The sequence below is a fragment of the Erinaceus europaeus genome, chromosome 15, assembly GCF_950295315.1.
Source record: "Erinaceus europaeus chromosome 15, mEriEur2.1, whole genome shotgun sequence".
Taxonomy (NCBI): Eukaryota; Metazoa; Chordata; class Mammalia; order Eulipotyphla; family Erinaceidae; genus Erinaceus; species Erinaceus europaeus.
In genome coordinates, this window is record NC_080176.1 from 51,945,113 (window position 1) to 51,969,410 (window position 24,298).

Sequence of the window (24,298 nt, forward strand, 5' to 3'; positions counted from 1 at the left end):
TTTTAGCCTGCACAGAAAACTCCCCAGCACACACACACACACACACACTCTTTCCCTCTCTCTCAAGCTGATAAAGGGCCTCCCATAACAATGTGGTATTTTCTATTCCATTTGGGTGGCTCTAAAATATCCATCACAATCCCCCCAAAACAAAGTACCGTAAACACTTTATTAATCAGCGCAAACCTTTCTCAGAAGCCTTTGATTATCTTACAATACGGCTTTATGCTTCACACAGGATGTGGGGCAACGTGAAGCATATTTCTGCCATCTTACAGAGGGCACCCAGAAAGTAATTACTATAATATATGTGCGTGTAGCCGCACCACTGGGGGAGAAAAAAAAAACCAACTGAGGAATGGCCACCATGCCAGAGCCAGACTCCACACAAAACCTGAGCCTGATTTCCATACATTTGCATTGGTGGGTATGTTATTAAGATGATACCCCGCCCCCTTCCTCCTCTGCATTGCAATCACAAATACGAGAACACAATGCAAAGGTTGTCTTAATGGAAGGGGTGAAGGGAGGGGGTACTTTCTCCCCCCCATAAACGTGTGAAGAGGGATATATAATGCCAAGGCCCCAGCACCGTCTACCCCACCTCACCCGAGAGGGTTCTGGTTTCTTTGTCTGCCCGGTTAACCTTTCCGGCTGCAGGGCAGGGACAGAGCCCTGTGTTTGCATCTGATCTGCTTGGTGAGAACACTCAGGTGCGCAGGTGGGCGAGCAGGGAACTCAAACGCGCGCTGGCTGGCCACAGTCTGGGCTTCCACCCCGCGGGAGTGCGTACACAATGCTTTTAAATGATGTTCACAACACATCTTTCCATTTGTCTTGAGATACTCCGCCAGCCGTACATCTCGCCCCCCTAGCCCAGCCCCCTCATCGCTCTGCACCCACAGGAGAAACCGCACAGACCCTTGACCCGAGGAACACTTCTTATTTTATAGTGATGCACTAGCCTCCATAATAGCCACGGCTGATATCACCTCCAGTTAGGGGCACCATAAATACCCCCCCCACACACACACACATACACAGAAGCTATAAAGCAGGGCTGAGGCGGGATAGTTTATCAAAGAGAGCGAGGGGCTGGCTCCTTAAATAAACGCGGTGATCTCACCTGCGGCGCCGAGCCCAGCTGGGGAGGCGCCCCCTCTTCGCTCCCCCAACCCCCCCAGCCCAGTAGCACCTGGGTCTGAGTCAGGCGGCCCACGCGCTGAGCCCACCTTCGCGAGCCCTCTTCGCCTCCCCACCAGCTCAGCAGCACCCGGGGTCCAAGTCAGGCCGCCCCACCACGAGCACCTCCCCGCACCCCCAGGAGCAGCTCCCGGGACCTGGGCACCCGCGTCCCTGCTGCACGATGGACCCCCGCCGGCGCCCGGAGCTCAGGGTCAAGTGAGCCCCCATCGCGGGCCCGTCGGGCCTGGACGGTGCAGCGCGGTGGGCTCGGGGCTGCGTGAGCTCAAAGCCCCAGGGCGCACGGGGGATCCTGGCCCGGAGTAGGGGGCGGGGTGCGGCGCGCGAGTTCCCGCGCCGCGGAGGCTGGAGCGCGCCCCCCGCCGGCTGCGGTGCAGCCCCGCCGCCCGAAGTCGCCCCCTGTCGGCGCGCTCGCACCCCGCTCGCACCCGGGCCGGTGCCACTTACCCCGGGCAGGGTCTTCTGTTCGTGCAGCGCGCTCTGGGCCTTCAGCGCTGACTCACGCTCGCAGTAGGTGAGGAAAGCGCAGCCTGCGGAGGGAAGCAAGCGCCGACAAGGGTCAGTGGGGCGCCCCCGGGCCGGCCGCCTCGCATCCTCCCCGCCCCGCCTCCAGTCCTTCCCGCCCCCCCCCCCCCCCCAAGCGGGGCCCTCTCCCCACCTCTCTGCTTGCCTGTGCACTCCACTCAGCATTCCCGGCTGCCAGCTGCGCGTCCCTTCTTCCTCCCCCCTCCTCTTTTGCTCCCTCAGAGAAGTCTCCCTAGCAGGAGCTCCCCCACCTCCCCCCACCCAACACACCTTCTCTAGCGGGCCTTGGCCTGTCCCTGTCCACAGGCCCTTAGGCCACCTTCCCCCTCCCCTGCTCCCTCCCTCTCTGCCTCCTTCAGCTGCTTGCTGTTTCTGTTACAGCCTGATGCCTCCCAGGAGGGGCAGCAACCACCCCTCACCCCTGAACCCCCCCCCCAACACCCCAACACCTGTGCTCACACACAGCCAGGAACTCTTGTTCTGACCCTGTAGGAGTGACTGCTGCCGCTGCTTCTCAGGGGTGCTAGAGGGACCAGCTTGGTTGAAAAGATTTCTAGAAGACCCCACCACCACCACTACCACCACCACCCAGGCAGAGCTGACAAAACGCATGTGGGGCTGCCCATGTCTCCGTGTCTCAGCCCCAGTGACAACCTCTGCAGTGACATCTTCGTACTCCTCCCAGTGGGGGGGAAGCATATCAACTCCCCAGTAGGAAAAGCCTGCCTGCCTCCTCCTCCTGCCTCACGGGGGGGGGGGGGGGGGGGGGGGTGTTGACAGTGACCTCCCAGTTTAATCTCTCTCCCCCCCTCCCCCGCACCTGTAGATTTGTAGATTCTACAAAGCTGTGTGCCCAAGCCAATGGGGGGGTGCCATTTTATTTTTAATGATGTTGGTTTGTATTTATTTCATAGTAGACACACAGTGAAGGAGAGAGAGAGAGAGAGAGAGAGAGAGAGAGAGAGAGAGATTGGAGTCAGGGCACTGCTTTGGTGCCAATGGTGCACAAGGGCCTGGAGCATGAGGCCCTCCCCCTCCCAGCTGAGCTGTCTCCCTGGCAGCTGTGTATGACTTTCCAATGCTGGTCCTTCCAGTCACCATGACAGAGCAAAAAGCAGGCTTGCTGCCCAGGATCTTTCTGGGAATTTTCCTGGGGGCTTCTTGAGGCATGGTCAGGGGCTTCTTCCTCTGTAGGCAAAGGAGGCTAGTTGAGTGGCCCAGGAGGCCTGCGAAACCCCTGATCACAGGGAGAGTTTTTTTTTTTAAGCCAGTTTTGGTCAACACAGGCTTGAGTTCCCTGGGGAACAAGACCTCAGAACTCCTCCTGTCCCCAGAGAAAGCCCCCTCTGGGCTCATCACCTCCTTTGTTCTACTTTCTTCTCCAGTCAACTCCCCCCCCCACACACATATTCATGATCCTCCTCTGCCTTTGCTCATTCTCCCCACCTGCTGTGATTTCTCTCCCCATTTGCACCACTGCCAGTCCCATACACTTGTCAAAAAGTTGAGCTAACACCCACCTACTCCAGACAGCCCTCTTTGACTGGCCTAGCCCATCTCAAACAAAATTCTCTAGTTGAGTGCCTGCAGCCAGCCGTCTGAGGATTCTCATGACCAATTGTCAACCATTTCTTGAGTGTCCCTTCTGTGCCAGCTCTGGGCCTGACCCAGTGGTCCAAGGTCTCTGAGGTGCTGGTGTTGCCAGCCTGCCTGCCCTGTCACAGCTTCTCAATGCCCTGCTGCTTTCCCCATGCTCCTGGTGTTCTCTATGCCCAGTTCCCTCACCATCCAATGGAAACTCCTCTCCTTTCCATGTAGAATCCATCCAGCTGGGGCTGGGTGGTGGCACATCCGGTAGAACGCATACACTACCATTCACAAGGATTGGCACCTAAACCCTCAGTCTTCAAACGGTGACGCAGGTCTGCAGTGCCTCTCTCTCCCCCCGTCTATATATATCCCCCTTCCTTCTCAATTTCTCTCTGTCTTATCAAATAAATAAGTATGCAATAAATATTTAAAAGGAATGGGCTCAGGTTCCCTTGCTCACCTAACTCCAGAGAGATGGAAGAGAAGGGAATACAGATGTAGGAAGAAGGCAACAGGGAGAGAAACCTGCCAGACAGAGATGCTTAGCCTTCTGCCTTTCCCACTGCTGATTCCTCAGCCCTCTGGTCCCCACCCAGATCACAGCTCCTTTTCCCCCTCTCCTCCCTCTTGGTCAAGGCAGGCACTTATTGAGGGAGACACAGGGGACTGGAATAAATAGCGGTCAGAGGCCGCATGACGTCGTCCCTTGTGCAGTCACTGGCCTCTCCCAGGGGCCTCTTTCCTCCTGTCCCCTTGCTGGCCTTGTCCTCAGCCGGTGCCTGCCTGCAGACAGGAGTTGGCCACTGTCTGGGCTGTGGACAGGCAAGCCAGATCAGGACAAGGTCAGGGGCAGGTCTGAGGAGGGAGGGAGGGGGAGGAGGAGGAACAGGAGAGAGGAAGGAGAAGAGGGGAAAAAATTATAATGGAGAGGCAGAAGGCAAATTGACCACGAATAACAAGGATAACAAGAGTTCCAGAAAGACAAAAAGAATCTGTTGCTTTGTCTAGTTTCCAGGAATTTCTGTCACAGTAATTACTTTGTTTATTTATTTAATATTTTTGAGCTCCATTTTTTTGAGAGCTTCATTGTAAGCTAGAATTTTTTGGGGACCCCCAGACTCTGTGTGACCTCCTTAACATCCTCAGTTGCTGACCTCACCTCCCTTCCTCCATGCCTGTCCTTGGTCACCGGATGGCTTCAGTCCTTAGTCCTACAGCATCACCTCTACGTAAAAAGGGATCCCATCACTGTTTGCCTATATTACTCTTTAAACCCCTCCAGGTTTTTTTTTCTTTCTCAATTGTGACCTCCTTAAAGAGGTGTCTCTTGGACACTTTATTTAACACAGGACCCCATTCCCTTCACACACACACACACACACACACACACACACACACACACACACACACACACTTTGATTTCTTGTCCTATTTTTGTCTTTGGCATCACTTACCCCTGAAATACTAACATTATCTCTGTTATATCCAGAAGAACAACTCACAGGAGCTAAAATGGCTTAAGATGAAGAAGTAATTACTGACAATGTTTATGGAAACCCCCCATCAAACAACAACAACAACAACAACAACAACAACAAACCTACCACCAAACACTTAAAATTTTAAAGAACACTGGCACTAGTAAAAGCAAAGAAGAAAGGGGGAAAAGACAGAGCCTGGATAAAGCAATTCCCTTGTTTGCAAAACCAGGAACTCATAAGAGAGTCGTGGTGGAATTGAATGGTCAGTGGATGACAGCTGTGCTGTTCCCCCAGACTGGCCCCCTCTGGGCTCTGTAAGGTCTTGGTTCTCAGAACAGGGCAGGACCTGCTCAATACATAATTATGCAGGAGCTCAATACATATTTGCACAGAACACTGTGTACTGAACAACTCAGTTACTTCGGGAGGGGGAGTGAGAGATGGTGCTTGAAGGCTGCAGGGGGCTAACCAAGGACCCAGGACATGGCTCTCCAAGTCCACAGAGTCTGCTCAGAGGAGCTGCCCTGCAGATGGACCAGATCTTATCCTCAAGGCTTTCTGGAACCCATTATCCCAAGGCCTGACTTGATGTGCTGTTCCAAGCAGGGAGCCATATTCAGGACAGACCTCCTCCCACCCTGACCCCTGAGCTCAGTATCCTTAATTATGAGCTTGAACAGTACTTGTGGGGAGAACTGGGGGCCCTGGAGTAAGAGCAGCTTCTGTAGAGGTCTGATTGCAGAGTAAGGGGAACCCCCAAGTCTGAAGAGTGTAGGGGCAGGGAGAGGCTGATCTGCCTTCTCTTCTTCCTCTGTCCCGGAGACTCACTTTGCACACCCATGAATGGTGTGCAAAGACCCTCTGGGGTCTTCTCATGTCATCTCTGCATCCAAGCTTCCCTGAGAGACATTGTCTCCTAAGGTTACTTTGAAAAGGCAGACACTGGGGGAGTGGACAGTGGTGTACCCAGTTAAGCACACACATTATCATGCACAAGGACCTGGGTCCCAACCCTTTTCCCCACCCGCAATGGGGAAACTTCAAGAGTGTGGAAGCAAGTCTGCAGTTGTCTCTCTGTCTCTCTTCCTCCCTATCTCTCCCTTGCCTCTCAGTTCCTCTCTGTCCTATCAAATAAAATAGAAAAGAAACAAAAAGAAAAAGAAAAAAGGAAAGATAGCTGTCAGCAGTGGCAGATTCACTGTGCCGGCACCGAGCCCCAATGATAACTTTGGTGGCAATAAAGTAATATATATGATTAATAAAAGGCAGATACTGGTAAGAAGCTATAAGCACTGACTCCAACTGAGCAGGCAGCTACCACCTATGCTCCCTAGGGGTGGTAGCCATGTGGTGAGGGGGTGGTTTTGGCCACAAAGTTGGTGACGAGGGTGTGCTAGGTGGGCCCTGGGTGGAGGCTGGGGCTCAGGGTGACCAGGGAAGATGGTACCCCTGCTTCATTTACTGGACATTCTCTGGTGTTTGATGTGCATGGGAGGAGGAGGCAGCAGGTGGTCCCCACAGAACCTCTCCTTAAACACTTGGCATTGACTTTCTCTCTCTCTCAGGGAATTGGGGGCAGGGGAAAGGGCTAGCAGGAGAGCTATGCAAGGTTCACTTTTTTAAAAAGAGAAAACATTTTATTTATTTATTATTTTATAGGAGAGAGAGAAATTGAGAGGGAAGGGGGATAGAGGAGAAAAGAAAAAGACACAGAGACACAGGCAGCCCTGCTTTAGCACTCATGAAACTTTCCCCCTTTCAACCCGGGGCTTGAACACGGGTCCTTGTGCACCATGGCCCAGCCCCTCCAGGTTCATTTTTACCCACCTGATGCACTCAGTGAGGTCCCCTTGGGTGGACACATGGGGGCTTCTCTCGGGCTAGCAGTAACGGAAGAGACAGGGATATGGCAGAGAGCAGCAGGGAGGGACCTTGGACCCAAGCACCTGGACTTCTGCAGAGAAGGGAGCTGGTGGCTCAGGAGTCTCTCCCTTGCTGTGGGCCCAGTGATCCCCACCTGAGGTTGGACCCTCCAGATAAACTCACACTTACTACCTCCCTCCACCCCCGCAAGAGCTAGAGAGGTGTTCCATGGTTGTGGTGCAATAATTGGAAATTTCTTGGTACAGGAATGGTTGCCTTTTTTTTTTTTTTCTAATTGCCACCAGGGTTATCACTGAGGCTTGGTGCTAGCACAATGAATCCACTGCTCTAGGTAACCTTTTTATTTCTTTCTTTAGATAGGACAGAGAGAAACTGAAGGAAGGGGGAAGGAGGGAGAAATTAGACAATGGCAATACTGCTTCACTGCTCCTGGACACCCCCCCCCCCATACAGATAGTGATGGAGGGCTAGAGCCTGGGTCCTTGAGCATAATAACATGTACTCTACCTGGTGTGCTACCACCTGGCTCCAGGAATAATTGTCTTTTTCAACTAGAATACTCTACTGCAATTCAGAAGAAGAAATGGTCATGAATACCCCTACACAGAAAGACAAGAACATCAGATGAAATAACATACACCCTGTATATTCTATGGAGACACGTTCTCACTTCCTCCATATGCACTCAAATCTGTCTCCCTGACGGTAGGGTGGGGTTGAGAAGGGGTCCCACCTTCTCATTCAGACAGGCTGGAAACAGGGGGTGGGGTGTCATGTACCTGTTGTTTTTAGCCTTTTTGGTTTGGTTTGACACATTTGGAGCCAGAATGCATCCTGTTGCATAATTAAATCTGAAGAAAAAAAAAAGTCTTCTGGGCTGGGGGTGTGGATCAAGCTGCCAAGGCCCATGTCCAATGGAGAAGCAATTACAGAAGCCAGCACTCCCACCTTCTGCACCCCCAAAACAATTTTGATCCATACTCCCATTGGGGGAGAAATGATAGGGGGAAGATGACCAGAGGATTCTGAATTTCAACTCCATTAGGAACCAGAGAGAAAGGAGGAAAGAGGGAGGGACACTTGGATGTAATAATAGGCGTATGTGTGACTCGGAAAGGAAGAGAAGATAGGATCTATAAATAAAAAAAATACTGGCCAACTATACATAAATATAAACAGATAGTTGTTGAAATAATAGTTAACCCATATCTGCAACCTTGGGCGAACTGCTGTAGCTTACAATGGAGGGACTGGGGATCCAGGACTCTGGTGGTGGGGATGATATGTACCCCTGTTATAATGTAATTTTGTAAATCAATATCAAATCACTAATTAAAAAAGAAAGAAAAGAAATCTGTTGCAAGGGGAAGATGAAATGGAGCTGAGAACCTCCAGGGGGATAGGTGGTGGGCTCCTACCACCCCAGTCTCACGTATCTGAAGGTTCTTCCCAACACTCCTCATCACAAGAGCCCCTACTTCCTCAGTGATGAACTAATGCAGATTAGAACCAGAGCCCTGGGCAGAGCAGGAAGAGTCCCTGGGGCCAGTGGGGGCTCAGAGAAATGCCATAAGGGCTGGGGAGATAGCATGGCGGTTCTGCAAAAGACTTTCCCACCTAAGGCTCTGAGATGCCGGTTCAACCCCCAGCACCACCATAAACCATAGCTGAGCAGTGCTCTGGTCTTTGCCTTATTAAATAAAATATAATGTATATGTATATGTATATGTATATGTATTCAAAAGGAGAAGTGTTGGGAGTCTAGCAGTAGCACAGTGGGTTAAGCGTACGTGGCGCTAAGTGCAAGGACTGGCATAAGGATCCTGGTTCGAGTCCCGGTTCCCCACCTGCAGGGGAGTCGCTTCACAGGCAGTGAAGCAGGTCTGCAGGTGTCTATCTTTCTCTCCTCCTCTCTGTCTTCCCCTCCTCTCTCCATTACTCTCTGTCCTATCTAACAATGATGACATCATCAACAACAACAATAATAACTACAACAATAAAAAACAACATGGGCAACAAAAGGGAAAATAAATACAACAAAAGGAGAAGTATCCTCCTTGGAGAAAAGTCACACCATATGCTTGTCACCTGCAGAGCTGAGTGCCATGTCACCCCCCACATGCATGAGGACCAGGCATGAAACAAAGAGGCCCTTTAGCCTTCTCTCTCTCTCCCAATTCTCATTTCCTGGGCCCTTCCCTGCATATAAGTTCTAGGTCTCCTGCCTTGCAAGAGACTCTCAACTTCATCAAGGTGGAGACAAGGACTTCTAAATGGATGTCTTCTTCTAAGCTTCTAGCTTAGAAATCTCATGGCAGTGGGAGCATGAAAGCTGATGAGGGTCAGGGAAGGAGGCCCGGATTGTAGAGTGGGGTGCACCAGACAGAGAAAAAAGAAGGGAGAGGAAAGCTATGGATATCAGAGCATAGCTTCCTTCACCCGTGGGGGCTACAGTTGCACAGACCCCATGGATGCATCCTGGGGGGGGCAGGCAGGTGTTTGGTTGGTAGACACCACTCTCCAGTAGCAGGACAGCTGGCCCAGGAAGGTATGGGGCTGGGGGTGGGGCTCTGCTGGTTCCTGGAGCAGGTGGGTGGGTGCCCTCTCACGTGTGGGAGAGCAGCCCAGCACAGCAGAATTAATTGCACGGGAGATGGCAGTCATTTACAAAGCCCCCGTGCGCCGGGATAAAAGGCCCTTGTCATTGTGAAGTGAAGGAAGTACAATTTCCTGCCCAACTCGGAACAGAGCTGAAGCCTGGGGTGTAATCATCAGGAAGGGAAGCCCCCCCCCCCATGCGCTCCCTCCTCCCACCTCAGCCAGGCCCTGGCTTCCTACTAATTGAATTACAGAATTAGCCAGAGGAAGGTGGCCCTCGAATAGGAAGATATGGGCTTTAATAAAACATCAGCCCCTTCAGGTCCTGTGCTTGGCTGGCCTGGAGAAGTGGGGGGAGGCCTGGGTGTGGGATTAGGAGGGGACGGTGGCAGGGTGGGGGTTGGGAAGCAGAATACCCACCCACCAGCTAACCCTCAGAATCAAGAAGGGGCTGCCAGCTCAGTGTCATTTTCTTAGGGACTTCCTCTTATTTCCACCCCCGGTCCCCCTTTGTCCCGTCACCACTTAGCCCTCTGCTCACGGCACCTGTGACTTCATCCAGGTTGTACCTGAGGATCACATAAAAGGTTTGAAAAAACAGGTGTGGGCTCCACAGCAGAGAAATTAAAGCAGATTCTTTGAGAGTGGATTGGGGTGGGGAGGGCATCTGTTGGTCTCCCTGGAAGAAGGCTACTGATCCTATGAGGCCACATCTGCCCTCGTGGTCCAGATGGACAAGAGCAGCCTCCCTGGAGCCTTCTGCAGCACAAGTCCCAGCCAGTCCCATGTGGGACACATTCTCATCAGGAAACATCTCCTGCCTCTGCGTCTGCTCTGCTCTGTAGCTCCTTCCTTGGGAATCAGTACTTTTCCTCTAGTGGAGCCTGAGAATCATGGGTGTCTGATTTTACTGCCCTCATTCAAAGAGAGGGAGAGGGAGAGGGGGGGAGAGAGAGAGAGAGAGAGAGAGAGAGAGAGAGAGAGAGAGAGAGAGACACCACATCCCCAGAGTTTCCTTCAGTGTCATGATACCTCCCGTGTAGTGCTGGGGCTCAGACCTAGCCTAGGCCACGTGCGTGGCCGTGGAAACATCCTACCCAGGGAGCGATGTCTCTGGCCTAAGACCTACTTTATTTTCTGTTCTTCAGTGAAACCTTAAGCACCTAACTGGACCACCAGGGTCTCGTCTCCTTGGAGTCATATGTGACCATGCTGTGATCACTGTCCTTGTCCCACCCTGGGGCTGAGCTCCTGGAGAATGTGCCCTTGGGGCTCAGCAGAGCCTGACGACAACCAGGACAGAAGAGCTCTAGGGCTCTGCTCCTGTCTCTGCTTCCCCTTCCCACTGCCCAGCCACTGGGTGAGTTTCAGCTAGCTGCCCAGTGACTGGCCTGGCCATTCTCCAGTCCTTCTCAACCCAGAAACCTTCTTTCCTCATCTCCCTTCTCCCCAGATGTCTCCACCTAGAATGTCAACCACACTCAGCTTCTCTCTCCATAGAGAGGGGCCAGTGACCACTCACACAAGAACAACATTGCCCATTCTCTTACTTCACCAAGAAGCAAGAGACCAAGCATAAAATCAGCACCCTCGGGCTGGGTGGTGGTGCACGGGCTTAAGCGCACATAGTAGTAAGTGCAAGGACCAGTGGTTCAAGCCCCTGGCTCCCCACCTGCAGGGGGTGGAGGGGACACTTCGCAAGCAGGTCTTCAGGTGTCTCTCTTTCTTTCTTCCTCTATATCTTCCTCTCCTCTCTCAATTTCTCTCTTTCCTATCCAAAAACATTGAAAAAATGGCCAGAGGTGTAATGAATTTGTAGTGTAGACACTGAGCCCCAGCAGTAACCCTAGAGGAAAAAAAATCAGCACCCTCTGGGCTGGGAAGACAACAAACATAATGCTTTTGTAAAGAGGCTTTTAGTGCTGGAGGCTCCAATGTCCTAGGTTCAATCCCCAGCACTACCACAAACCAGAACTGAGCAGGACTCTGATAAAACAAAACAAACAACAACAAAACAAAACATCATCTCCTAGGCTACTGAACTTCATGCTTCCCTTCCCTTCAATTCATGCATCCTTCTATGGGTGGCTGAGTCTCCCCTTGTCCAAGAAGACTTCGCTGACTACACTGCCCCCAAACTCTCCTCCTGCTCTTTTGATGGTTCCTCTCACTTAGCAGCTAGAATGTGAGTCTTTATTTACATGTATATGTGTTTTTCCACAGGGAAATGTTCCTTTTGTCCTCTACCAGGGCTTCATGCCTGCATGATTCCATAGCTACCGGGGGACTCCTTTTACTTTTAGATGGTGAGCTTCAGAGAGGGAGACAGAGACAGTAGGAGTGAGAGACAGAGGAAGAAGGAGAGACACTGAAGCACTGTTCCTCCTGTGTCAGTTCTCTTTAAGCCAGAAGCCCCAGGGGCCAGGAATTAGCTCTCCATGTAGAGTATGCATTTTACCCTTCAGGAGGACCTAAGTCTAATCCCTGCTACCCTGCTGGAGCACCACACCACCAGGGCAAGCTCTGTGAGTGATAGAGCAGTGCTATGATGCTTCTTCTTTTCTCTCCATCTCCACCACCCCCTGCCCCTGCTCCCCATCTCTTTAAGTGAAATAAACAGAGTGGAAAAGTAGGTCTGTAGCACACTCACACCAATGGAAACCAGAAACTGCAGAGGAGAGCAAGTGTGAGGAAAGAGTCCAATCTGGTTGTATGACTTGGGGAAATGGATGGAGTTCATTGTGATACCAAAGATGTCTCCAGTCAACCAGGGGACAGATGACACAGGGCTGGAGTAGTCCCATCTTCCACAGACCCAGATGGGGAACTCGTAAGAATAGGACCTAGTAAGAATAGGACCTAGTTTCTTTTTTCTGCTGGGCACCAGGCAGGACCCTAATAAATGCAGCCCAAGGAACTTCAGTGGCTCTGGACCTTTGAAGAGGGAAGTCCCGTGGCAGGTCCCCACCAAATGTCTCTCCCTGCCAGGCACCCACATTAGAGAATAATATCTCTTCTGTCTGAGGTAGTATCTTCACTGCTGTGAAAAGGGATCTCATGGGAGTCAGGCGGTAGTGCAGTGGGTTAAGAGCACATGGCACGAAGCACAAGGACCGACAGAAGGATCCCATTTGAGCCCTTGGCTCCCCACCTGCAGGGGAGTCGCTTCAAAAGTGGTGAAACAGGTCTGCAGGTGTCTATCTTTCTCTCCTCTTCTCTGTCTTCCTCTCCTCTCTCCATTTCTCTCTGTCCTATCCAACAATGATGACAACAGCAGCAGCAATAATAACTACAGCAATAAAAAACAAGGGTAACAAAAGGGAAAATAAATAAATATAAAAAAGGGATCTGATGGGGGCTGGGTGGTAGAGCACCTGGTTGAGCAAACATTTTATGATGTGCAAGGACCCAGGTTTGAGCTCTACCCCCCATCCCCATCTGCAGGGGGAAAGGTTCATGAGTGGTGAAGCAGTGCTGCTGGTGTCTCTCTGTCTCTCTCCCTGTCTATCTCCCCCTTCCTCTAAAATTGTGGCTGTCTCTATACAATAAATAAAGATCATTTTTTTAAAAAAATAGGACCTGCTGAATTGGAGCTGATGGATGGCCTGGCGTATCCCATTTCTGGGCTGGAAGGGGCCCTGGAGGCTCCGGAGGTGGGGATGGGGCCAGGGTGGGTGTCAGCCTTTTTCAGGCTTCCAAAAGATCTGCTGTGCTCACTATTGTTCCTGGAGCCCGTGGGCATGGAGGGCTTCAGTGACAGCAAGAAACCCTCCCTTCCATTCCTGCCAGAGTGCTGTCAAGCTATGAGCTCATCCTTCTTACTGCTTGGAGGGCAGGTTATTAGTGTCTAACAACTGGGAGGGGCTCTGTGACTCACCTCAGGCATGAAGCAGAGACCTGGGGCCCCCTGCTGGCTTGTGTGTGTGGGCTCCTGCCATCCCTCCAAGGACCCTGAGCTTTGTCGTATAGGAGGAAGAGTGACAGCCTTCTCCACTACTGTGTGCAAGTCTGGGGCTCCTGGACTAGAAATATCTTTTCCCCATCTCGTCTCTTTTCCTTGTCCCTAGGCTAAGCAACACAGTGGGGAACCTTGTTGCTCTTTGCCCTCCCACCCCACCCCCAAATCCCCATCTCTCTAAGTGAAATAAACAGGTGGAAAAGTAGGCCCATACCACACTCATAAGAGAGGAGAGCAGGGGCATCTGCAAGATGCCTTCACTGAGCCCGGAGCATTTGACCTTCTACCACCATGGAGGTGCCTTTGTCACTGTCAAAGGTAGGCCCTGGGTGTCTCTGCCGAGGGCTCTATCTGAATATCAAAGGGGAGATTTGGAATGCATATGAACCATTCTTTTATTTATATATTTTTTTCACCAGTTATAACTGGAGTGTCTGCCACTGCTCTTAGCAGCCATTTTATTCCTTTGCTAGAGACACACAGAGAGAGAGAGAGAGAATGAAGAGAGACACCATTGCACTATTCTACCATTCGTCAAGTTCTCCTCCATCCCCACAGGTGTTTCTTATAGTGTACCGGGCTCAATGTGCGCACTTGGCTGGGTGACCACCTGCCCACCCCAGCCGCTCCCCGCCACTATGTGGGCTAGGATAAACGTTAGAGCCAGGAACTGCACTGTGTCCTTTCTAACTAACCTGGGTCTGTGGGCAGTTGGGGCACAGATCTTTCTTTTTTTTTTTTTCTTTTCTTTTTTTTTTTTTTTTTTCCTGTTTTCACAGAGAGCACACCTGCCGAGAAGAGAAGCCAAGGCCTACTCAGAGGGAAGCCACCAGAGTGGATGGACTCTCAGAGCTCGGGGGGGGGGGTGGTGGTGGTGGTGGTGGTGGTGGTGGTGGTGGTGGTGGTGGTGGTGGTTTCTGGGTCTTTTGCCAAGACACAGGAGAGGGGCCTCAAACAGTTTCTGAGAAAGCTAGACTCTCCCAGCTGCTCTAGAAGGGGAGCCATCTCCATGGTCTCTGACTTCTCCCAACCTCCCCCCTTTTTCACCCTGTCAGTCTGTCATGGCTTCTCCCTCCCAGCCAGTCTGGTGGGAACTGCAAAGTCTGGTGACTGAGTCTGGCCACACTACTGACCCCTGGCCTGGCATGTTGAGCTCTTCAGTGTACGGGGTCCACTTGGTACAGGATCTGGGCCCCTGGTGTCCCCCACCATTTCTGGGTCACCTGCTGCTTTTATGCCTGCAGAGTTGTCTAGGATTCTCTCACTTGAGTTTGCATAGCAGTTTGGGTGGTTAAACAGTGATGAGGGTTATTTCCCCTGTGGCTTCTCCTGACCACACAGGGAGAGGCATCATTGGATGGGACATGGGAATCTCTCCTTGGTGTGTGTCTGAAGACCCCTGCCCTTGGTCCCCAGCCTGCCTGAAAATGCTCCCAGAAAACTGGTGCTGGTTGGGTAAGGAACCAACATACCTGTATCTCTTTTCCCATGAAAGGATAGGTCATTGCAGCCCATAGGAAGCGGACTGACCAGTCCTTTGTCTCTCTGTCTTGGTCACACTGAGTTAAATCCCCTCCATAGCTACTGTCACTGCCCCTCTGTCCCCAGGCTGTCCTCACTGCTCCTGGGTCTCCATAGCTACTGTCCCTGCTCCTCTATCCCCAGGATGTCCTCACTGCTCCTGGGTCTCCATAGCTACTGTCCCTGCCCCTCTATCCCCAGGATGTCCTCACTGCTCCTGGGTCAGCTACCAGATCCTTGCACTTCCTGAGCCACCCTCAGACTCTCCAACCTCCCCCAGTTGCCTTTTAGTGAATTATTCCAGTTCAAGGGCTTGAAACACAAAATCCAGCACTTGCTGGAACACTCTCTCCATAGCTAGACCAGAGCTCAGGGGTTCTGTTTCTGTTCTCATGTCCCCCACCAAGGATCAGGAGCCATTGGGCTGCTCATTTGAAAGGGGGCGAGGCGTGCCCTCCTCCCTTTGACTGCACTCTGGACCTGCCTGGTGGAGTGGATTAATCTCGCTCCTCTCCTCTGGCTCCTTCCTAACAGACTCTAATTCACTTAAAGCACACAAAAAATAGAAAGGACACCAACCAAGAAATTCCAACCTCAGCATCCAAGATAGGCTATTTTGAAAAGACCAATAGCCAGGAGTCCCATATTACAGGATCAATGTTTGGAAAATGTGATTTTCTTTTTAAAAGCAGAAAAACAATCTCGCACAGTCCTGGCAGGCCACGGCCCAGCTCTCTCAGTGGAGGGTGTCTTTCTTCATGCTCCGGGCCACTTAAGCCTCTCTCCTGGCTGGGTTCTGGGCTTTGCCCAACATCAATAAGATAGGTTCAATCACAGGCATTTAGCAATATTGAACCTGAGGGCTGTGGCAAGAGGAGTCAGCAAATGTGCCCATGATGCCAGCCTTAGAGAGTTAATCCCTCAACTTGCTGAGCCCCAGCAGGTGTCTCCTTCACATTGTAAGAGGGACTGGCACTGTGGATTTTTTTTTCTTAAACATTTATTTAGTTATTTCAAGTGAGGGAGTGAGAGAGAGACTAGAGCACTTGTTTCAGTCTACATGGTGCCAGGGATTGAAACAGCAGCATGTTTCAATCACAGGCATGTCCTATGGTCTGTTCACTGAAGCACCTCCCCAGCTGAAATGGAATTGTCTCCTCTCTCTCACTCCATCTCTCCTTTTTCTGCTTTACAATCACCTGTTCCAGATCCTAGGAAGGGTCCCCTTTCACCCACTGCTGACTTACATGCAGGGAGGCCCCAAATGGATGAGAGGTAGTTGGCATGTGTGAAGGGTGCCATTCCACTTATATCTTCTCTGCCTAAAGCCCCATTCACACACCCACAGAGCCTACCAAGGAAGCAGACCTCACCAACTAATGCGTGGATCCACATGGAAGGCTTCATCAATAACGAGATTGGGATTGGGGATACTGCCATCTGTGAATAGAGTAAAAGATGCTGCATTCGTTCATTCATTGATTGATTCATTAATTGATTCATTCATTCATCTTATAGCCACGGAATGATTGCCATTTACCAGAAAAGGAAAGTGATGTCTCCTGGACAAAAAGAGACTTAGGTCCACATACCTGAGAGACCAGGAGGTGAGCATGCAGCAAGTACACTTGCCAAACCAAGGCTGATTTACAGAGACTCTGAGGGAGCAGGTGCTCACTGAGTTTTGGTTACATGCTGGGTGTTGTTCTAAATGCACATTTACCAACTCCATAAACTACTTCTTTTTTTTTTTTTTTTCTGCCTCCAGGGTTATTGCTGGGGCTCAGTGCCTGCACTATGAATCCACTACTCCTGGAGGCTGTTTATCCCATTTTGTTGCCCTTGTTATTGTGCTTGTTGAAGTTGTTATTGTTGTCATAGCTGTTGCTGTTGTTGGATAGGACAGAGAGAACTGGAGAGAGGATGGGAAGACAAAGAGGAGGAGAGAAAGACAGACACCTGCAGATCTGCTTCATTGATTGCAGAGTGACACCCTGCAGGTGGGGAGCCAGGGGTTCGAACTGGGATCCCTACACCTGCCCTTGTGCTTTTTGCCATGTGCGCTTAACCCGCTGCGCTACCACCCAAACTCCCTCTATAAACTTCTACAGATATTCCCATTTTATTTTTATCTATTTATTTATTTATTTACTTTGTCACCAGAGATATATTTGGGGTCTTTTTTTTCTTTCTATTTTATTTAATAGGACAGAGAGAAATTTAGAGGGGAGAAGACAGAGGGAGAGAGAAATTGAGGCACCTACAGATCTGCTTCACCACTTGTGAAGTGTCCCCTCTTGTGAAGTGGGGGGTGGAGACTTAAACCCAAATCCAGTACTAGGTGCACTTAAATGCATGTACCACTATCCAGCCCCCCCCCCCCCCCCCCCGCCTCTGAGCAATAGTAACATGTAGCTTGTGGTTTCTGTCACAGACCAGCTGGTGCCCACCGGAAAGCCATTTAACCCCTGTGGTCTGACCTCATCATCAGGATGTGTGGGAACTTGGGGAAGGGCTGAGATGCCATGGAGGGAGGTGGAGCTGTTTTGACAGAAGCCTCTGCCTTGATCTAGATGCCCTGGGGTAGCTGACACAGTGTCCTCAAGCCTCAGGTTCTTTGCTTGGGAAATGGGGGGTCAATGGCACTGGGGTGGTGAGTACCCAGTAGAGTGCCATGCACTAATTAGTGGGAGGGGGCTGTAATTCATGGCAGTCGTGGTAGTGATGTGATGCCAAAGATTCCTTATGTCGGGAAAACCAGCCTCAGCATTTATACTTCCTGGTGTCCTCAGGATTTCACTTCACTGGGTCCCCTTCCCACCCAATTAATGCTCTCACAGCAGGGCACTCTGTTCCCTGCCCTGGCACCCTGCTCAGAGTACAGGTGTGTTTGCACCAAGACAGTAAGAAGCCAGCAGCGTTTTGTTTACCTTGTGTCTCTAATATGCTAATGACAGGAGGCAGTAACGAGCTGGCAGGGACCTGAGTGACAAAGAGCTGGCTGCATGCTTTCCCAGAGAGGCACCTCCATGTCAATTGTTTCTTTTGTGAGAAGAATCATCAAACCTGGGAATCTGTGGGGAGAGTTGGGGAGAGGCAATTCCTGGGACTTTTCACTGGGAACAGAGGAAGAACTCGGCAGCATGGTGACAGTGATAGCCAGAGCCATGGGTGGGTGGCAGAGGAGGAACACACTGAGTCTTGGGGGAGGATGGGAGAGTTCAGTGGGTGTGCACTGAACTCTCTCCTCTTTGCTTGTTCACTTTCCAGGAGGGAATCCGAGAGAGAAATGCAGACACCTGCAGACCTGCTTCATGGCTTGTGAAGAGAGTCTCCTGCAGGAGGGGAGCCAGAGGCTCGAACCAGGATCCTTGTGTGGGTCTTTGTGCTTTGTACTATGTGCACTTAACCCTATGTGCCACCACCTAACTCCAGTGTATTCTTTTTTTCCTTCTGTTCCTTTCCTCCCTTCCCCTCCCTCCCTCCTTCCCTCCCTCCCTTCTTTTCTCCTCTCTCTTTCTTTTCCCTTTTTTGTTTTGTTTTGTTTTGTTTTGTTTTGTTTAGATAGAGGGTGAAGGGGGGTTGGGCGTTAGTGCACCCGGTTAAGCACACATAGTAATAAGCACAAGGACTTGTGCAAGGATCCAGGTTTGAACCCCCGGCTCCTCACCTGTGAGGGGGGGGCACTTCACAAGCATTGAAGCAGGTCTGCAGGTCTCTCTCCTCTCTCAATTTATCTCTGTCTTATCCAATAAAATGGAAAATATCTCCACCAGGAGCATTGGATTTGTAGTGCTGGCACCCAGCCCTGGAGATAACCCTGGAGGAAAAAAAAATTAAAAAGGCAGAGGTGAAAGACAGAGACTCAACTTCAAGATAGGGGATCTGAGTTCTTGTTCTTTCCCTAGGTGAGTCATGCTCTTGGGTGAGGATTTTCTCTTAATCCACTATATCTGGAGTCTCCTCAGTAATACCCATAGTCAATCCCTGCTCCTTCCCCCAGGCCACTTACTTACTTACTTAGGATCATGTCCCTGGGTCAAGCTGTTGAGGAACCTAGTTACTCTGGAGACAATTTGGGAAAAAAAAAAGTCCAGATGCTGGCATGTCTGTCCCCAGGCAACTGGGGTCCTTTTCTCATCTGAGCAAGGAAGCCACCCCCAGGCACTGCACCTGTACTGCTGGAGAGAAGGCTGAGGTCCTCAGCACTGTTAGAATTATGGGTGCAGCTACTCAAGCTGAGAGCAGAGGGGCCAAGATGGGGATGAACAGAGGTGGAAGTGGCAGGGATGTGATAGGGACAGACCCTTGGCACAAACGCACCCCCGCCCCCACCTCGTGACACAGACATGGGAAAAGATATGGAGCTAAAAGCTATAGCATGGGGTGCTCTAGAAAGTGCCTGGTCTTTTGGGGAGCTCTAGTTTCTTTGTTTGTAAATCTCTACCTGAGCAACAGCGGGGTCCAGACAGTACACTTGAGAAGGAAAATGGAAGATTGAGAGTTCTGCATCTGAATTTTGCTCCAACTTATCTGAAGGCTTAGATGGGACAAGGTAGAGTTCCTGGAGGGTCCCCAGGGCAGTATTTCTTTCTCTCAGGGAACGCTGACTCAAAGAGAGAGAACAGCCATGTAACTTTGGCAATGCCTAGACTGTGGGTAGACGAAGCCTTGGGTGACTGGTTCAGTGACTGTGCTTTCAAGTGCAGAAACCCAGGGGAGCAAGGAACAGAATGGATAAGCCAGAGCTCTTAGGGAGATAGGGAGGACCCCAGGAGGGCGTGTTAAAGTCAGGGGGTGGAGAAAGGTCATTCCTTGCTGGTTGAAGTAAACACACTCTGTGTGGAGGCCCACTCCAGGCATCAGGCTTCTGAAGTGAGGCTTGTGAACTCTTCAGAAATGTACTCCAGGGAGACTGGGTGTTGGTTCACCTGGTAGAGTGCATGTTATAATGTGCAAGAACCCTGGTCCAAGCCCCCAGTCCCCACCTGCCAGGGGAAAGCTTCATGAGCAGTGAAGCAGTGCTTCAGGTGTCTCTTTTCCTCTCTCTCCATATCGTCTCCTTCCCTACCAACTTCTGTCTATCTGCCTCTATCCAATAAATAAATAAATAAATAAATAAATAAATAAATAAAACATTAAAAAAAAGAAAAAGAAAGCCTGCCAAAATAGCTCACTTGAATGGTGCATTGTTTTGCAATACATGTGCTCCAGTTTTGAGTCCAGTCCTACCATCCTGAAGGAATCTTTAGTGCTGTGGTCTCTCTCCCTTTCTCCCTTTCTGTCTCTATTAAGAGGGAAATGCACCCCAGGGCCTGGAAAATGGCTTGACATATTACAGCACAATATTTACATGCCTGAGGCCCCAGAAGCCCAAGGTTCAATTCCTAGTACCATCATAAGCCATAAAGGAAGGAAAAGGGAGGAAGGAAAGGGGAGGAAAGAGGGAATGAAATAAAGAGAGAAAGGGCTGAGGAGACAGGACAACAATTTGCGAAGAGACTTTCATGCCTGAAGCTCTCAGGCTTCAGGTTAAACCCCCAGTACCACCATAAACCAGAGCTCAGTAGTGTTTTGTGTATCTTTTTCTGCATCTCTCACACTAAAACAAAACAAAACATACACATATATTTAAAAAAGAAAGAGAGAAAGAGAGAAATGACCGGGGAAATAGCTGAGTTGGTAGAGTATACTGTTTGCATATTGAAAGCTCTTGATTTCATCCCTGGTGCCTCATGTCCTGGAGTGGCATTCTGGTCTTCCTCTCTCTCTGTCTCCCACTCCCTCCCCTTCCATATGAAATTCTGTCTCATGCAAACACATATTAAAAAGAAATGTAGCCCAGTGTTGGCTAGCATAGTCCATTCTCCCTTTCTTCCCTACCACCTTCTTCACTTTTTCCTTTTCTTTCCTCCCTCACCAAGTCTTTGTTCCAGTCAAGCTGGAGCACAGAGGGGAGGAGATGCAGGGGCTAAGCAGGCAGCAGTAGCCAGCCAGTTTCTGCACCGCCCATTTCAAGCTGCCGAGGCCTCCCACAACCAGTCCCCTCCATGAACCTCAAGCCACTGCGCTGGCTGTTTTTGTCTGTGGCTCTATATATAGCCATGGAGATGCACACTCTGGAATTGGATTTGATGTCGCCCTCTGGACTCGCGCTAACTTTTGGGGAGTAGTTTTCTTGGGAGCCTGCCAGTCCAATTCCTCCCTCATGAGCACTAATTACTGCACAGACCTTCTCCATGAAATCGGTGCTGAAGCCATTTCCATCCAGGCCGCTCTCCAAGATGAAAATTTTCTACTGGGAACCGACAGCCGCAAATAAACCTACCATCTACTTAGCAACGAAGAGAGAGTGGGAGAGCTGGTGGAGACCCGGTGGAGGTGGGGGGAGAGTGGGAGGGGAGGAGGGGTGGGAAGCAGAGAGGGCTCAGCTTCTTGGCCTCCTTCTGTTCTTGATTTTTTCAGAAAGGGGTAATCAGTGCTCCCAGGGAAGGTGGTACAGGGTGTCTCAGATGACAGTGCAGTGGCCCCAGGAGAAGGGGCCAGGCCACCTATCCAGATGCTGTCCTTGGTTGCTTGAGCTATGGCAGGGCTCTGACCTCTCCGGCTTTCATTCTTTCTCTCTGGCCTGGCCTCCCTCTGACCCAAATCAGGTGACATCCATTTTTCTCTGCCTGGTGAATTCCTGCCCATCAGCTAGAGCTGGGGGAACACCTACTTGCCCCAGGTGGCATCCCTCTTCCCATTTTGGTCTCCAGAGATCTGTGCCAGGCAGACCTGCTTGTCCCCTGACCCCCTTGAAATGGGCACTACTAATTGTTTAAACAACAGGAACTGGGGTGAAAAAAGAGTTTGAGAGACCAGGTGTCGGCATTCCTGGTAGAGCATACATCTCACCATGCTCAAGGCCTCAGCCCCTACCCGTAGGGGGACAGCTTAAGGTATCTCTCTTCTTTCTCTCTGTCTTCTGATTCTCTCTAAATTTCTCTCTGAACAAGAAGATGGAGAAGGAGAAGGGGGAAAGGAGGGAAAAAGCCACCAGGTGTGGTACACCAAGTTCTAGTAGTAACTTTGATGGCAAATGAAAAAAGAGAGTCTGATAGTGTTGATTCACTTGTAGGGAAGGTCTATGCTCCCCCCATCCCCACAACCCACAACACACTTGGTACCATGGTCCCCTCCACTCTAACAAGAACCTTTAGGAAGGCTGTTTATGACCTAAGACTTGCCGGGGAGAGGCAGGGCTGGGGCTCAGATGCTGTGCTTTCTTCCTCCTGGCATCCCCCAGGTGTTCTGGGTGTGTGTGTGTGTGGGGGGGGCAGTGTCAATCTTTCCCTCACCCTCTGTCTGAGAGCTCAGCTTAGGGCTGGGCACACAGTCTCTATTCTTGGAGCAATTGTACTCAAAGGATAGACACAGTTCCCCGAGATGCTTCTCAAGGCTCTGGGCCAGGTACCAGAGCTCCAGCCATCACAGTTATAGAGGCCCTCAGAGCCCATCGGGGCCCTGGCCTGTGGGGTCAGTCATGTTCTGTCAGCAGGTCTATTGCTGCCCCACTTCCTGTGCCTGGGCTGTGTCCATGGAGATGCCACACCAGGAATCTGGCCCACAGGTCACCTCCCTGACTGCTTCACATCTGCCTGATGAACCCAGGACAAGGCTTTATGCCTGCAAATGGCTAAAATTCTTTCACTAAGACTTGGTGGGTTTCAGCTACTCTTTTTCTCTCCTTTTTCCCACTCCTCCATCCAGGATTATTGCTGGAGCTTGGTGCTGGTACTAAGAATCCTCTGCTCCTGGAAGCCACTTTTTCCCTTTTTATTTGATAGGGCAGAGAGAAATTAAGAGGGGAAGAGAGATAGAGAGGGAAAGAGAAAGACAGACACCTGTCGTATGCTTTACATTGGTTTGTTCTAGCCCTCCCCCGCCAAGAGAATTGGATCAGTCCAGTTAATTTCGCGGGCCGCTTGGCCCCGCCCCAAGGAACCCTGAGAGAGGGTTCCTGAGTTAGAGAGTTGCTGAGTTCCTGAGTTCCAGAGTGAGAGAGAGTGCTTGCACCGCCGCAAAGAGACAGCAGAGTTCTGTTTGGTGATTAGTTTGGTTTAGTTTATGAATCGTTGTTCCTGAATAAAGAAATACAGCTTGCCTGCCCAGCCATTGTCTCTGCGTCTCTGTTACCCGCCCGTGAAGCTAGCCCGGCCGGCTGGAGCCTCCCAAATTTTAACAACAGACACCTGCAGACCTGCTTCACTGCTTGTGAAGCTTCCCTCCAGCAGGTGGGAACTAGGGGCTCAAACCTGGATCTTTGTACCATGTGTGCTTAGTTGGGTATGCCAAGACCTTATCCCCTGGGTCTCAGCTCTCCATCCACCATTGGACATGCTGACTCTGGCCCTAGCTCCCTACCCAGACAGGTGGAGCAAACTTCAAAGGAGAAGACAGTGGGAGCACTTAGTGCTACTTGGATGTCTTTTTCCATCCTGTCCTGTCCCTTCTGCCCCCAGCCAGGAGCCAGGAATGTAGCCAGAACTCAGATCTCTTCTCCTTGGAATGTGACAGCATCAGAGAGAATTCCTACCTTGGACAAGAAAAATCAAGAAAGGGAGACCCTGAAAGATCTGATTTTGGAGAAAAGAAACTGATAAAATGGGTTCCTGTATAGAGACCAGCCACCTTCCTGTGCAGCCTTGCTATTCCAGTGGGTGGCACAGTGGCTAAGAGTGGGGGTTACACACTGCTTGCTCCTGCCACCATTTAGCTTTGGAATTTGGGGCAGGTTTCTGAACCTCTTTATCCTTCTCTTTCCTCCCCTGTGAAACAGAAGACCAGCTGAGTGCTGCATGAGAACACACACACACACAGAGGAATACACACCTACACAGGAACACACACACAAATATACATGAATGAACACACACACACACAAACATGCAAGAACACACATAGGAAAAAACACACAGAAACACACAAATGAACACAGACACAGGAACATACACACAAAAACACACACAAATGAACACACACACCCCAGGTGCTAGAAAGAACCAGACTCTGGCATACCCTGTGGAGTGGGGGGCAGTAGCTTTTAATAAACAAGTCAGACAGTCAATCTGCAGACACCAGGGTCTGAGCTGTGCTGTTGCACTTATAAGTGACTTTTCTTTTTTAGTTGAAGTTTCCACATTCATAGGTTCAACTAGATGTTGGTTGATTGATTTTGTGCATATGTACTCCTCCCTGGTTTTTACCTGGAATCAGTAACTTCTCTGTACCTACAGAGGGCTAACTACCAGGGACTTGACATTCCTGTATTTTTTTCCTGTCATGGTATGTGTGTGATGGTGGTGTCCTGAAACCAACACCCACTTTTGGGGGAGTCAGAATGTGTCGGCAGAGTGTGGGCTGCAAGGGGAGTCTGCACCCCAAGCCCCCTTTGCTGTTAGTGGGTCAAATGTACTCCCCATTGCGAACAGAGATAGTTGTGTGCCAGGGTTTTCTTGTCTGATCTATTGTTTTCAGTCTGTGTGGTGTGGAAAGT

At 50.7% G+C, this 24,298-nt stretch overlaps 1 protein-coding gene across 40 annotated transcripts in view; it reads right to left on the reverse strand.

Annotated features, from left to right (window-relative positions):
• Positions 1–24,298, reverse strand: part of CELF4 (CUGBP Elav-like family member 4) — a 343,362-nt gene that overhangs the window by 247,592 nt on the left and 71,472 nt on the right. For all 40 annotated transcript variants that reach the window (XM_060173782.1, XM_060173781.1, XM_016190473.2 and 37 more), the window contains exon 2: positions 1,651–1,733. In XM_060173782.1, coding sequence (XP_060029765.1) covers positions 1,651–1,733 — 83 coding nt within the window. The remainder of the gene's footprint in view (positions 1–1,650; positions 1,734–24,298) is intronic.